The following is a 17,264-nucleotide window of genomic DNA, read 5'->3' on the forward strand; positions in this document are numbered from 1 at the left end:
ATGAAGACCAACATACGCCGTACAGTGTGCTATGAGGGAAATTTTGCCTGTACATCTCCACAACGGCCTACTCTTATTGACCCTACGTCGTGCATCCCTGACAACGGCGAAACAATTTCAGGGTGTTTTTGTAGCGGTGGGAGGAAATCGGTAGACACGCGGAGAAAACCCACGAAGCTGTACAGGCGATCCTACTCATTGACACATCATTCGGCTACCTACCCTCCCCCCCCCCTAATTAATTTAGACAATAAAATAGAGCTCCGTTATCTTTAAAGGTTAAATACATAGGATTTGCACCTTACAAATTCCAAAAGACTAGGCTCTATATGGTCCTAAATGGTTTTAGAGACCAAAAGTCTTTAAGAAAAAAAAAATACGTACCAGGAGGACAGTAATTATGACCGAAGAATTCTCCATTTTGACATGTATAATAAGACGTACAGGCTTGATCGTAATCAGGATATTTGCCGTCCGGTATGTTTGAACAATCTATCCAATCTCCACAAGGTGGTCCTACGTTAGTTTCACTAAAATACAAATTGTATATTTCAATAAATAATATTGTTTGTATATTTCTATAAAAAAAAAATTGTTTTGTATATTTCTGTAAAAAACATTTTTTCAATAATATTTTTGTATATTTCAAGAAATAATATTGTTGTATATTCCTTTAAATACTATTTTTTGCATATTTCTGTAAATAATATTATGTATATTTCTGTAAATAATATTGTTGTATATTCCTGTAAATACTATTTTTTATATTTCTGTAAACAATATATTTGTATATTTCTGTAAATAATATATTTGTATATTTCTGTAAATAATATATTTGTATATTTCTGTAAATAATATATTTTGTATATTTCTATAAATAATATTTTGTATATTTCTATAAATAATATATTTTGGATATTTCTATAAATAATATTTTTATATGCTTTTGAACATAATAATCCGTGTATATTTTTGTAAATAATAAATTTTGTATATTTCTGTAAATAATATTGTTGTATATTCCCGTAAATAATATTTTTGTATAAATAATATTATGTATATTTCTGTAAATAATATTTTTGTATATTCCTGTAAATAATATTTTTGTATATTTCTGTAAATAATATTTTTGCATATTTCTGTAAATAATATTTTTGCATATTTCTGTAAATAATCTGTTTGTATATTTCTATAAATAATCTTTTTTGTATATTTCTATAAATAATCTTTTTTGTATATTTCTATAAATAATCTTTTTTGTATATTTCTATAAATAGTATTTTTTTTTATATTTCTTGAAATAATATATTTTGTATATTTATGTAAATATATATATTTTTTGTCTATTTCTATAAATAATAAGTTTTGCATATTTCTATAAATAACATTTTGTTTATTTCTGTAAATAATATAGTTTTGTATATTTCTATAAATATAAGTTTTATATTTTTCTATAAATATTAGCGATTGGTCTGATACAGAAGATAAGGAAACATAAAACGATCCGGGACTTAACGGACTTCCGTAACGGACTTCCGTAAAGCTAATTTGACAGGTGTTTGTATCGTGGGCATTATGTCAAAATAACATTAAGTTGTAACTAACTATTCTGTCTAAAGTGTATTACGTTCATGTTCCTGTAACCGAAATTATTAGAGAGACAAATGTTCTGAAACCGATTTATGATTCAGGGGAAATAACTTGTCTAAAACCGGTTGTATGTCATTAGATATAAAACTAAAGGTGATGAATGAAATGGGGTTTGAAGTACTACTTTTCTGTTCCGAAGACGGGTTTACGCCATACAGTGTGCTATAAAGGAAATTGTGCCTACTCTTATTTCGAATTCATGATTACACCCCCGTCCCCCCCCCCCATTGTTTTCTAAAAAGACCACAAAATCTGATAAACAAATAATTTATTAGCCATATGACTTACTCATCACAATCTTCAATCTCTGGATTAAAGACAAATCCTTCTTCACATTCAACAGTTTCACCTTCGCCATCTTTACATCTTACAAAGGACTTGCAACCGATTTCATAGATTCCATCGTCTTGATTAGCGCAATCAAAACCCAGAACTGCAAGATAATACAAATATTGAACAATTATAATGTAATAGATAACTATACCTAGTACAGATATTTTGTTTGTATGTCCGTACTAGGCCCTCCTGTCTGCGCACCACTGACAAAAGGGTAACACCTTGCAAACCCAAGGAATAGTAAGTCGGCACCTTTCTCACTGCGCAACTGCGGATCCACAACACCATTTAAGCACCCTGTAGCTAACAGCTCTATTCCTGTTCATTTATTCCCTGGCTCTTGGTGACAGTATGTCTACAATGTAAACAGCGACGGATTTTATATTCAGCCATCATTAGGCTGGATGGTTTAGTGGTTTAAACGGATGCGTCCTATTTTGTGTCGAGTGGACGTTACCCCATGTGGACGACATTAGAACGCTTGAAAAGTCACTACTGCACAGCCCATCCCGGGATTCAAACCCGGGACATTCTAGTCTAGAAAGTAGGACGTTAAACCCCATTTCATTTCTAGTTCAGAATCTGGTGCTCTAACAGCGTGGGTAAGACGGGGGGGGGGGGGGTATACTCTTTGTGAAATACAATATGACGAATTAAAGGGGTTCTCGTAGCTAGCGAATTGCACATTGCAAACCGTTGGGGTACGACGGTCCAGCCCATGCCATGACGTATTTGAGGGGTTCACGGATAGTTTACGAATTGCAAACCGCTGGGTGCGGAGTGTACCTTTAATGAAATAGCCACGACAAATTTGAGGCCTTCACGTAACTAACGAATTGCAAATTGTAATCACGTTAACCTCTAAATTAGATAGGGACATAACATCCTGCGGCTCTGTTCCTAAACGCTAATTAAGGCGGGCATACGCCATACAGTGTACTATGAGGTAAATTCTACATCGGCGCTACGGCCTACTCTTATATCGAATTCCAACTGCCACATTATCATTTAAGTTGCTTGTCCATCCGAACATCCTTTCCTTGTCCCTTGTCAGATCCTATGTCCTGTACCCGTGACAAGGAGGAAACACGCCGGACAATCCCGATAAACTTCCTGTCCGACATAAGGTTCGAATCCCGGACCTTCAGGTCAGCGAGCCAGCGTCCTACCGTGGCTCCTATGTTAACCTGTAACGGTGAAACAAGTTATAATCAACAGTAAGTAACTTACCTGTAACGGTGAAGCAAGTTATTAACAACAGTAAATCACTTACCTGTAACTTTGAAGCAAGTTATTAACAACAGTAAGTAACTTACCTGTAACGGTGAAGCAAGTTATTAACAACAGTAAAGACTTCATATTGGTATATTATATCACAAACTATCAAACTATATTTCCCTCTGGTCACCAGATAATATCTCTTATCCTTTAAATACTGTATCATCAGGTAAAAAAATAAACACATTGTTTGTTTGATTATAAATATGCCATATAGAAGTAGAAAAAATTAAAACGTCATCGTTGAAACCCCACTTAAGGTATGAACGTGTTAACAACCAAACTTGAACGTAGAGCGAACACCGGTTTATTTAAACAGCAGTTGGTCAACGTAGAGCGAACACTGGTTTATTTGAACAGCAGTTGGTCAATTCCACGAGTCATTTAACCAATATCATCGACTCCATTTGACACGCGCGAGATTATGCTTACTTCCAAGGAATATTCGATGCTATGTGTAATTAAAGGGTATATGGCTCTATTCGTTGGATCCTTAAAATAGACATATTAATGAAACGAGGGATTTATATTCAATTTCAAATTGAAAGGCAGTCGTTTACGCCTTATTAATGCATTCTATACGTTCTTTAAATTATTATTTTGTCAACAGAACACAGTTTTTATGGGATACAATCACTAGTTTTATTCTAAAAGCACGACGTTTCGACAAGTATCCTATTATCGTTATTGTGCTTGATAACGATAAGAGGATACTTGTCGAAACGTGCTTTTAGAATAAAACTAGTGATTGTATCCCATAAAAACTGTGTTCTGTTAATGTGTTTCCGATCGCTAAATGCCACTTAAAGATTGTATTATTTTATCCTTTGTGAATTAGCCTTTACTAATTACTTCCGCATTGTGTTGTGAGATATGTTTTTATTTGTTCATTACAAAGTGGCACCCGAAACCATAGGGTATACAATGTCAATTGTGTCTTAAATATTGGATATTAGGGTCCTGTAGTTTCACGGAAAAAATAACAACACCAACATTGATTGAAATGAACCAATATTGAATTATAATTTGGGTTTTTAATTTCGAATATTATGGAAAATATTGAGTTAGAGGGTTAGCCCCTTTAATGATCAAATGTATGGTGAATCAATTTAGTAGGTTTAGTAGATTGATCATGTCTAGATGATTTAACGTCCACTTAACGTTTACTACGTCATTAAGGGGGCGTTTACACGATACAACCAATCCATACAACCGTCGGATGCAACATATTGGACGACTGTTTACACGATACAATTGTTCCTTCTTAGTAACTGAATAAATTGGCAGCAATAGACTGATATTTTTTGTGTTTTACCTTAATAGGTATTTGCGAGTAGGGTGTTCTTGACTGTGGAGGGATATTTGCGGGAGGTTGGATGGCGAATGGTTAGCACGTGCGCGCTGTATCATAAGGCCTGTCATTGAGTCAACTGGCGTGGTTTCGAATCCCCGGTCGTACGTGACAAGGCGAAGGTTCGCCTGTCCAACCTCATGGGTTTTCTCCGGGTCCTCCGGTTTCTTCACACTGTTAAAGACCCCTACGCGCAAGCGAATTATTGAAATAAAATTAAAAACCATATGTTAGTCCCGAAATGACCTAGTTTGTGTCGAGTGGACGTTAGGATAGTCCAAACACTTTTTGCCTTGATTAGTCCAAGAGTTCACAAAGCATTCTCAGTAAATTAAGAATTTACTCAACTTTCAATCACTGTTTATGAGAAATGTATTTGATCCAGAAACACAATACTTTGCCCACATTTTCTTATTTGTGTAGGCAATTTGATACATTAACACAACAAATGTTTTATAAAGGGCAATATTTTAGTTAAATAAGACGAACAATTTTGAGTAAAGTCTTAACTTAAACGTGCATTATGCAAGAGCAAAATCTGCTTATTACAAGTCTTTCTTTAGGCCTGAAATGTTATCTAAATTATCAATTAGACATTAATTAACTTATCCAGTCCATAATAAACTCTCGATGTCAAGGCTAGCCTTCGATGTTGGCTGGATTAGATTCCTATATGTCGCTAACGGCTATTGATAATTAAATCAGAAAAAGTGGATAATCGAGACTATGCTGTTTATATTAATGATTTTAGTAATGATGACCGAGACTATGCAAAAATTTCACCTGCTTCTTTCTCGGCTCATAGTGGATCAATTTGACTGAAATTTTCAGCAAATTACCTTTACACTATCTAGTTTTTAACTATTATAGCGAGAACTGCCATCTCTTTATATTATCTCCCATAATGTATCTTTAAGTCTGAAAATGATTGTGAAATCTGGGCGTGATCCTGTGTACCATGACTGAACATCTCTGAAATTACACCCTCTCCTCGGCACCGCGGCTGATTCAATTACATTTTGACAGTTCCATTAATTTCATTACCATTATAGGTAATCATTACAATTACTTTATTAATTATCATTCCCCATTACTTTATGACTGTATAAATAACAACCATTTCACAGACAATAAAAACACAATCCTATTTTTTGTATACCACCTACAAGAGAGGGCGAGAGAGAGAAATGGGGTTTAACGTCCACTCGACACAAACTATGTCATTTCGGGACTAACATATGGTTTTTAATTTTATTTCAATAATTCGCTTGCGCGTAGGGGTCTTTAGCAGTGGGAGGAAACGGAGAACCCGGAGAAAACCCACGAGGTTGGACAGGCGACACTACTCCTTGTTACGTACAACCGGGGATTCGAAACTACGCCAGTTGACTCAATGACAGACTTTATGATACAGCACGCATGTGCTAACCATTCGGCCATCCAACCCCTCTACCACCTACAAAATCAGGTCCAAAATGATCTTTGATTTACAGCAATCTGTATATCAAATATCTCATCTATAATAAATTGTCATGCGAGGGTCGCCACTGCCTTCAAACAGAATAATTTGTGAACTCGATCGTTTTCTGTTGACAATAAATAACTCTTTGATGTCGAATACAAAAACGTAACCAAGTAATATTACTTATTATAAACGTGCGTGTAAAATATATGTCAGTTTTAAAGTCGATTGTTAATACGTAGTATAAATTGTCTTCGTTATGCTTCTGATTTATTTACAGTAAAAAGGCAGAATGAAAAGTAGGGTATTATCTTTTTTTATTGTATCTACACAATACATAAAATGTAACATGTAATCGAATGGACTCACGTTCAGATTGTGTTACGTACGCGTGCATTATCGATTTATTTTGTCTACAATACAAAAGGGGGGGGGGGTTGGATGGCTGAATGGTTAGCGTGCGCGCGCTGTATCATAAAGTCTGTCATTGAGTCGACTGGCGTGGTTTCGAATCCCCGGTTGTACGTGGCAAGGAGTAGGGTCGCCTGTCCAACCTCGTGGGTTTTCTCCGGGTCCTCCGGTTTCCTCCCACTGCTAAAGACCCCTACGCGCAAGCGAATTATGTAAATAAAATTAAACCATATGTTAGTCCCGAAATGACCTGGTTTGTGTCGAGTGGACGTTAAACCCCCATTTCTCTCTCTCTCACAATACATAAGATGTAACATGTAATCAGATAGACCCTACTTCCGACTGTGTTACGTACGCGACTTCACTGCATTTTTAAATAGATCAGAAGATCAGTTTACAGTACAATGAAAACGGGTTTATCTTCTTATTGTTCCTCAACATGCGCAAACCTATCAATGCTAGAAGTAATAAAGGTGGTCAACAAGCCATAGAGGCTTAATGGTAGATCGAAGAAAAAGTATAAAAGGTATAACAAGGTGGAGGGGCACAATCCGTGAAGTATGTTATGGGAAAATTTCAATCTGATTAAAATACAGATTTATATCATCATTTGAGGTGGTTCAATAAGGCGCTAATTCACTAACTAGAAGATCCCGAGGTTGACTCTACTTTGTCCGTGAACCTGGCCAGGAACAGCTTCCAGTCGTTCTGATAGCACAAGAATCATGGTCCCGTGTACACGTAGACTTGGTTAGAAACGCGGCCAGGCCACAATTTCTCCCCAATCTGATTAAAACACAGATCATACTTCGTTCGGTTTTTTTTATAGTTCAAAATTTCATTTTACTTGTCTTTACAACTCTAGGGCCTGGAGGAGTTGTTATCATTCACGCGTTCTGCTTGATGCGAGGAATTAGCCAATGAATTCTTGGCGTGTTGTGCACCATTAGGAACGTCAACGCTGATTGATTAATCAATGTCTGACGTCATAGAGTCGAAAGCCGCTCGTATGACCCTGACGCGACCTTCCACTACAACTGGTCAGATCTTCATGTAGTAGAGGCCATTAAAAGTATAAGAAAAAACGAAACGAAATATAGATCTGTATTTTAGTTAGATTGATAGCATGGGAACGACCAGCTCTTTATCTAAATCGTATAGACATATAATTAATCTTTTATCAAACTGTGTTAGCGAAGTATTATTTATCATGACCATGTTATAAAAGTGGCAAACAAGTAATAGATACTTCAACCTGAATTGTCACCTGTCTCGACCAAAGAAAAACAATAAGTGAAATAGGATGACCCGTGCACTTTACAGAAAGTTGGTCTCGACACGGCTAAATGTGCACGCTTCAGTTGCGTGTCTCGAACTGATTTCTGACTACCCCGCACTCGCTTTGAGTCGATAAATAGCCATGGCACGTGCAATTCTCTACAAATATATCAACTATTACAGCCGTAAAAAATCTATTATTGACGATTTTGAATAGCAGTAAAATTTAGCTTCTTGGTTATTACAGCAGCTTTAGTAATTACGTTTGTTTTATTTTTTAAATTGCTTTATCATTAACTGTACCGTTAAGAGCGGCATCTTTTGGTTTAGTACAAATACTATCTCTGAATCACTTTCTTTAGCAGGAACATGATACTAGCAATAGTTTCATTTTACTTTTACAAGTTTCTTAAAACAATTGTTGAGTTGTCTAAAGTGCTTATTTCTAAATTCAATTTCTTGTTCTAGCTTTCTGTTATGTTTCGTAAAAAAGTAGTCTTGATTATCCCGACCTGTCAATCAGACGTAGAATGGTCGATAGACTGGTTAAGCGAGACTAATTTCAAAACAAGGGCACGTAACCTATCTTTTACTCAAAAGTGTCTGGATGTTATGGACGCAACTTGGAACCAGTTTTCAGTCTATTATTTATAGATGATTAATGGTCATAGCTTATTAAGTACAACATGATCGTTTATTTAGTGACTATAATTGTGTGAAACTGATTTGAGGCTTGGCATATATATAAATATTGTGGCGTAATTGTCGAGATATTTGGAGATATTTATTTATGGTGGGTCACCCTATGAGAGGCTGATTGCTGCTTGTTCATCGGTGGAGTTCCCCCTTTTTAGTGATGCAGGACTGACATGAAACAGTGTCTAGTGGTTAGCGCGAGCGCGTTATATCATAAGGTCTGCCATTGAGTCAACTGGCGTGGTTTCGATACCCCGGTTGTACACGATAAAGAATAGGGTCGCCTTTCCAACCTCGTGGGTTCTCTCCGAGTCTTCCAGTTTACTCCAACTGCTACAGACCCCTACGCGCAAGCGAATTATTGAAAAAAAAATTGAACCATATGTTAGTCCTGAAATGGACTAGTTTGTATCGAGTGGACGTTAACCTCGTCTCTCTCACTCTCTCCCCCTCCCCCCCCACCTCTCTCCTTTTATGTGTTGGCGACCACAGTGGCTAAGTGGGTAAGAAGCTGGCTCGCTAGCCAGGGGGGCGGGTTTTCTATCCCTGCATTTGCCGAGAAAGTTCATAAAGTTTTCCCAGTGTGGTTCCCCCTTGTCAGTAATGTAGGACGGAGGGCCCGTGTACACATTGGCGTGAACGTGAAAGATCTCTTGGAATTCGATATAAGAGTAGGCGGTAGTGCCGCTGTCCGGGCAAATTTCCCTCATAGCACACTCTATGGCGTATGTCCGCCTTTATTAGCCCATCTCGGAGAAGAACAGTAGGACGTTAAACCCCATTTCATTTCATTTTCAACGCAACGTCTTGTCTCAGATAATCAGTGCAGTGTGGACAGTCCCACGACCACGATTCAATCGATTTCCGTCGCGTCGTGGCCCATCGGTCCGACTGAGCATGTTCAGTCGTAGTCGGATGTACTGCAGTTGGATGCAGTCGTAACCCATCGTGTTTGTGTGGACACTCACACGACAGGATCAATTGTCTTACTGTTGTTTAGCCAATCAGAGAGTAGCATTTAGTCATGTGACTGTGCAGTTCATGTGCTCCTTGTTTTCCCGGGAAAATATAATGTCACTTTTATGCTTCCGGTTTACTTTTGGAATCACTCGCTAGAGGGAAGTGGCGTAACTCACGACGCATAATCTGTGAGAGTCGGGCCTGTGTGGACTGGTACCGTCGTAGGCAAGTCAAGTAAAAACGCGACCCGACTTTTTTTTACAACTGCCCAAGACGCTGCGTCCTGTCGGGTTGTGTGTAGTCGTAGCGGTATGGGCCGGGCTTTACATGATAACATAAGACATTCTTATTACATACAATAACAAGTAGACGATCTCATTACATAAAATAACGAATAGTGGGTGATTAGACATACAATAACAAAAAGTGGGTGAATTACATACACTAACAAATAGTGGGTGATTAGACGGTGTTATTACATATAATAACAAATAATGAGTGATTAGACTTTCGTATTACATACAATAACAAATAGTGGGTGGATTAGACGGTCTTATTACATACAGTGAGTGATTGGACGGTCTTATTACACACAATAACAAATAGTGGGTGTTCGTATTACATACAATAACAAATAGAGGGTGGATTAGACGGTCTTATTACATACAGTGGGTGATTAGACGGTCTTATTACACACAATAACAAATATTGGGTGATTAGACGGTCATATTACATACAATAACAAATAGTGGGTGATTAGACGGATTTGTTTTACATACAAAAACAAATAGTCGGTTGGATTAGACAGGTTTATTACATACAATAACAAATAATGAATGATTATTTCTCTGGACGAGGTACCAGACCACATGGTTCATAAACAGCATGTTTGTAGTCACAATTATCAGTTTCTTCGTTGAATACCAGACCTGGAATATAAATAGTATATGGTTTAACCAATGCAAATGGACATGGAACATTAGCCCTGAAGGCGGGTATACTCCATGCAGTATGTTATGACGGCAATTTTTATCTTTTAGCCTACGTTCTATCAAATTACAGCTTCTACGTGGCAAGGATCGACTGTCTAACCTCCGGTTTCCTCCAACTGCTAAATACCCCTACGCGGAAGAGAATTATTGAAATAATATTGAACCATGTGTTAGTTCCGAAATAACCTAGTTTGTGTCTGCATGGGAGTGGACCCCAGTATATCGTCCCATCCGAACGATTAGACGCCCTTCATTGCCAGACCATCAACCTCTCTGGGCTACTTAAGACTCCTTGTGATTTAAAAGAGAGAGTGAGAGAGAAATGGGGTTTAACGTCCACTCGACATAAACTAGGTCATTTCGGGACTAACATATGGTTTAATTTTATTTCAATAATTCGCTTGCGCATAGGGGTCTTTAGCAGTGGGAGGAAACCGGAGGACCCGGAGAAAACCCACGAGGTTGGACTGGCGACTCTACTCCTTGTCACGTACAACCGGGGATTCGAAACCACGCCAGTCGACTCAATGACAGACTTTATGATACAGCGCGCGCACGCTAACCATCCAGCCATCCCCCCCCCCCCCCCATGACTTTAAAAGCACATATTATGCAAATAGAATACAGCTACATGATCATGTCTGGTTTCATCCGCAGAGTTGGAATTACCGATTCCAAAAGACTAGGCTCTACGAGTCTATGATCCTAAATGGTTTAGAGAGAGACCAAATGTCTTTAAGAAAAAACTACGTACCTTCAGGACAGTAGTTATGACCGAAGAATTCTCCACTTTGACACGTATAATAAGACGTACAGGCTTGATCGTAGTCAGGATATTTGCCGTCCGGGATGTTTGAACAGTCTATCCAATTTCCACAAGGTGGTTCTACGTTATTTTCACTGAAATATTTTTTGTACATGTCTATCAATAATTACAACAGTGATTGATCTGAAATAATTTTTTATATATTTCTATAAATAATTATAATAGCGATTGATCTGAACTAATATTTGTATATTTCTATGAATAATATATTTTTTAAAAATGTCTATAAATAATAGCGATTGATTTTATGTATATCATAAGGAAACATCAAACGATCCAGAACCATGGTTACACGGATTTCCATGAAGGTAAGTTCTCAGGTGCTTTCTCGGACAACACCGGGATCGAACTCAATATCTCCTGGTTACCAAGCCAACGTCTTACACGCTGAGCCACGGCGGCTCCCATTGAAGATTACAGAGCCAGCGTCTTACACACTAAGCCATGGCGGCTCCCACTGAAGGTGAGAAACAACTGTTCAACTATAGGTCTTTGTCAGTTCGTCTGTGCTGAACCACCGACAAGGGGAACCACGCAAAAAACTCACGTAATTTCTTTTCGATCAACATTCCATGATTATAAAATACATACATGATTACACCCCCACCCCCGTTTTCTAAAAGACCACAAAATCTTATAAATAAATAATTTATTAGCCATATGACTTACTCGTCGCAGTCTCCAATCTCTGGATTAAAGACGAGTCCTACTTCACATTCAACAGTTTCACCGTCGCCATCTTTACATCTTACAAAAGACTTGCAACCAATTTCATAGATTCCATCGTCTTGACCAGTACAATTAAAACCTAGAACTATAAGATAATAAACGTATTAAACACGCATTATGTAATATATAACTCTATACCTAGTACAGATCCTTCTTCCTGTACCACGCGTTATTTCATTTGGCTGTCTGTACCAGACCATCCTTCCTGCACCACTCGTTAGTCTATAATGCCCACGGGGTTTGGGTGATTTAACGGGTGCCTCCTAGTTTGTGTCAAGTGGACGTTAACTCTCATAGTTTGGCTTAGATCAAAAGGATACTCTATCAATAAAAACCCACATCCTTATGGAAAGATTCCTTACCAGAACAATAAAACACCAACAGAACAATAATATATCTAGATATGTCCTTGTCTTACTTAGAACAACGAAACCTTAAAATAGATAGTAGGTAAAGTGAATACCTTTTCCTGAAATGAAATGGGGTTTAACGTCCTACTACTCCGACTCGGCTAATGATGACGGGGATTTCCTGAAATCTGAAATGAAATTGGTTTTCACGTCCCACTGTTCTGCACCGGTTGGGCTAATGACGGAACTTTGGCCCGGACAGCGACACTTGAGCCTGCTCTTATATCGAATTTCAACTGTCAAAGGTTCGATTACGTCCACGTCCATGTGTACCTCAGTTTTCCGCCTCGCCCGGACGACCAAAAGCTGTCCTTGTCAGGCCCAAGGCCCTGCACCACTTACAAGGAAAACCACGCTTGACAATCCCAGGGCTAGTGAACCAGTGCCTTACATACTACCGAGCAACGGCGCTTCCCAAAACCGTTTCAACAGGTTAGTGTTAAATGACAAGGCCAGCTCAATTTTTCGTCATAGTTCACGAGATGTAAACAGGGCTAGTGCTAATCCCAACCCTAACCCCAATCTTGGTCCTAGCCCCAATGCTTACCCTAACCCTAACCTACAATCTCGCCAACAATCACGTGCCCTAACCTTATTTACATCTCAGCGACCTTGGCAAAAATTGAGCTAGCCTTAATAAATAAAATGCTCTTTATGAAATACCCTATGTGACGGACGTATTGCAAGGCCCTCTGTCCTGTACCACTGACAAAGGGGGGCCACGCTGGAAAATCCCGATAAACTTTCTTGGCCGATACCAGGAGCGAAGTCCGGACCTTCGGGTCAGCGAGCCAACATCCTACCGTGGCTCCTGCGGTAACCTGCAACTTACCTGTAGCGGTGAAACAAGTTATTAACAATAGTAAACACTTCATATTGGTATTTTATATCACAAACTATATTTCCTTCTGGTCACCAAGTAATATCTTTTATCCTTTAAATACTGTATCATCAGATAAAAAAATAAATACACATTGTTTGTCTGCTTATAAATGTGCCAAATAGAAGTAGAAAAAAAAATGAAGACGTCATCATTGAAAACCCACTTATGTATGATCGTGTTAATAACCCAAACTTCAACGTAGAGGGAACACTGGTTTATTTAAACAGGTTTGGTCATTTCCACGAGTCTACCTATAGTTTAACCAATATCATTCGACACAAACTAGGTCATTTCGGGACTAACATATGGTTCAATTTTATTTCAATAATTCGCTTGAGCGTAGGGGTGTGTAGCCGGTTCAATCTCGTGGGTTTTCTGTTACATAATCACAGATTATCTGATGTTAAAGATGCTTCCTGCCAACTTGACACCTGTTCGTTATCGACATGCCTGAAGTTCTTGGTCTATGTGATTATGTAACGATTATGTAAACGTTAACTTGCTGGCATGTTTTATTTAAACTTTCTTTGTCTGATTAGCATGTATCGAATGTTAAACTTGATATGATACATTAGCCAGATGCCTAATGAGATCCTTTGTTTGGAAGGGTTTATAAACCCAGATTAACAAACAAATCGACAGACAGGTCCGGCCAGGACAGGCCACGCAGATCTAGAGTTAAGACCGGACAACGGCCATGTAATGTAAGTTAGTTGGGAGTTGGCACACTCGTGCCTAGCCGAGCTAGGACATGGCTCTCTCAACACAAGCTAGTTATGGAGTCTTTAAGTTTTGTATATAATATGTTAGAGGAAGCAGAGAATAAAAGATATTATAAAATGTTAAACTAGTCTTGTCATCCAGAACTTGATTAAAGAACCAATACTGTAACATTTCTCCGGGTCCTGCGGTTTCCCCCCACTGCTAAAATGACCGAAATGACCTAGTTTGTGTTGAGTAGACGTTAAAACCCATATCTCTTTCTGTCTCCAGGAACTTTCGATACCACGTGTAATTAATGACCAACTGTATGGTGAATCTTTTTGAATGTGAATTTTCTATGAGACTGATGGTTTAACGTCCACACAACGTATGAAATGAAATGAAATGGGGTTTAACGTCCTACTGTTCTGCTCCTAAACTGGGCTAATGAAGACGGGCATACGCCATACAGTGTGCTATGAGGGAAATTTTGCCCGGACAGCGGCACTACGGCCTACTCTTATATCGAATTCCAACTGCCAAGGGATCTTTTACGTGCACGCCAATGTGTACACGGGACCTCGGTTTTTCGTCCCATCCGAACGACTAGACAGCTTTCCGTGTCAGCCCCTCCGTCCTGCATCACTGACAAGGGAGAACCACGCCGGAAAATCTGGATGAACTTTCTCGGCCAATGCAGGGATCGAACACCCGACCTCCAGGCTAGCGAGCTAGCGTCTTACCCACTTAGCCACGTAATCCCCCAACACAACGTATACTAGATCATTTAAGAGCTGATTATTTCGTTTAGAAGGTATTTGTGGGTAGGGGTGTTTGGCTGTGGAGGGATACTGGATACCCCAGAGAGCAATGCTATGTTCCCTGTCACGTACATACTTATGTCTGATTCAAGGATAAACCTAATCAGTCTCGTGAGTTTTATTTAAAGTGTCTATGGATAGCCTACATAGTCCAAGATCTTTTTACCTTGATCAGGCTCTGTGTACATTGACTCGACCTCACTGAACCCATACCCCTCCCCGACGCCACGACTGGGGCCATTATATTTCAACAGTAAATACTATTACTTTTTAGTGTAATCAATACACATTACTTTATGTCTGTATAAATAGCAAACATTTTACAGAGTTTAATTATCATTAGACATTACTTTATGTCTGTATAAATAGCAAACATTTTTTACTTCAATATGCTTACATTCCTGTTTCATGTGGCATATAGCAGACTACACAATGTTTTCTCTGGGTTATATTCCTGATTGTTTGTCTTTCATTTTTGAGTGACAGCGCAGTGGACGCTTACGGCTAGACCCCGGATCCATTCACTTAATCGAATATGTACGTTTGTTTGTGAATTCTGCGTATTGTGTCTCAATAGTTTTTTGGGGTTTTTTTTGTGTAATTATGTGTGGTGCAGCCCCCCTATACTTACTATTACAGACATTAAAAGCACAACCAAGTCCAAAATAAACCTTGATTTACAATAATATTTGTTTTCTTAATATATACACCATTCTTAAATCAAATATCTCATATACAGTACATTTTCAAGTGTGGGCCCCCTCCGCCATTCAAATAAAACAATTTCTAAACTCGGTCGTTTTTTGTTGACAATAAATAACAGTTTGATGTCGAAAGGAAACCGATAACAAGATAATAGTTCTTGTTATAAACATGCGTGTAAAATAAATGTCAGTTTTAAAGTGGATGATATACTGGGTCTACCCAAAGTACCCGCAAGCATGTCCGTGAGAGAGAGAGAGGGAGAGAGAGAGAGAGGGAGAAAGAGAGGGAGGAAACCAAGTCCACTTAATTCAATGAAAGACCCTATGATTTCACACACACGCGTTAAACCACAGACCATCTACACCCCTCGGTAAGATATAACATACGGAGTGCTAGACGAATTGATGTGAATTAGATTACTAATGTACAGATCTATAATTCATACTGTTCTACAGTGATCGGGCTAGTTAAGACGGGAGGTTGGATGGTCGAATGGTTAGCGCGTGTGTTATGTATCATAAGGTCTGTCATTGAGTCAGCTGGCGTGGTTCCGATTCCCCGGTTGTACGTGAGTTTTCTCTGGGTTCTCCGGTTTCACCCCTCTGTTAAAGGGCGCAAGCGAATTATCGAAATAAAACTTAACCATATGTTAGTCCCGAAATGACCTAGTTTGTGTCGAGTGGACGTTAAACCCCATCTCTCTCTCTCTCTCTCTCTCTCTCTCTCTCTCTCTCTCTCTCTTCCTATCTCAAAGGTATATATTGTTAAAAACACGATATATTTTTTTTAATTTTAAAGATATTATATTGCTATTTAGATAAAGCGTCTTGGGAGGTTTGTCGTTTACATTGTTCAAATAAAGTTGTTAATCTACGTAAAGACTGGGCACCTTGTCTTAATGGTGCTCGGGGGCCACGGCGGCTAATGTTGAATCTCGATGTGGGATTTTACTGCTCTGACTGGACTAATGAAGAGGAGCATACGCCATACAGTGTGCTGTGAGGGAAATTTTGCCCAGGCAGCGGCAGTATGGCCTACTCTTATATTGAATTCCAACTGCCAAGGGATCTTTACGTGCACGCCAATGTGTACAAGGGACCTCGCTTTTTCGCCCGATCCGAACGACTACACAGTTGTAGTAAAATAACCTAAAAAATAGGCGGAATTAGCTAAATTTGTGCAGATGAACGTGACGTTATTTATTTTGTTTATATCAGTGAGAAGAAGAATCCTATTGAAATTTTTATGTATTGTTCACATTAGTTATGTAGCCCCTGTTCACTTCGTAAATCCCGTGAACGCTCAACTGACAAAAGTTATCGCCCATCGCCCAATCCGTTTGATATTAATGAATCCCACTGATATCTAACAATTACTTTTAATTACGTCAAAAGATATGGTCATTCGTTACCATGCAACATAATGCCTATGGACTGCCTGGGCGATTAAGCTGCTGTGAGCGCCTGTTTCGTTACCAAGTAAACTATGTTTATATAAACGGTATTATACGAGATACATATATTGTGTAGCATTGTGGAGTGTACAGACACTAGCGCTATATATAGAAACAGCTGTAGCTTATATTATGTGTAGATCTATATATACGCGTGACTGTGTTTACTTTATTAATGTCTTTCATTTAACTCAGGCATTTCAATATTATGTCCTTTACTTTTCTTGTATTATATTTAATAATAACAACTTGGTCTCATATTAAAGTATGGTACCTCACAAAGTATAGATAGCCGATTGTAAAAACAAAAAAAAATGTATT

General features: G+C 38.4%; 1 protein-coding gene and 1 long non-coding RNA gene across 3 annotated transcripts; both read right to left on the bottom strand.

Moving 5' to 3' along the window:
- Positions 1-390: 390 nt before the first annotated feature.
- Positions 391-3,385, bottom strand: LOC130013181 (uncharacterized). 2 transcript variants are annotated; one of them, XR_008788537.1, is made up of 3 exons: positions 3,303-3,385; positions 1,939-2,083; positions 391-530 (listed from the first exon to the last, which is right to left on the bottom strand). It is a non-coding gene; the product is annotated as an uncharacterized LOC130013181 (long non-coding RNA). The 2 variants fall into 2 exon arrangements; XR_008788536.1 differs by lacking the exon at positions 3,303-3,385 and adding an exon at positions 3,217-3,236.
- A 6,832-nt stretch (positions 3,386-10,217) lies between these two features.
- On the bottom strand, positions 10,218-13,285 carry LOC126825535 (chondroitin proteoglycan 2). The gene is made up of 4 exons (XM_050555190.2): positions 13,212-13,285; positions 11,910-12,054; positions 11,169-11,314; positions 10,218-10,351 (listed from the first exon to the last, which is right to left on the bottom strand). The coding sequence occupies exons 1-4, from the start codon at positions 13,252-13,254 to the stop codon at positions 10,263-10,265; spliced, it is 423 nt and encodes a 140-aa protein (XP_050411147.1). The 5' UTR covers positions 13,255-13,285; the 3' UTR covers positions 10,218-10,262.
- Between the last annotated feature and the right edge of the window lie 3,979 nt (positions 13,286-17,264).

The sequence above is a fragment of the Patella vulgata genome, chromosome 6 (genome assembly GCF_932274485.2).
Source record: "Patella vulgata chromosome 6, xgPatVulg1.2, whole genome shotgun sequence".
Lineage (NCBI taxonomy): Eukaryota > Metazoa > Mollusca > Gastropoda > Patellidae > Patella > Patella vulgata.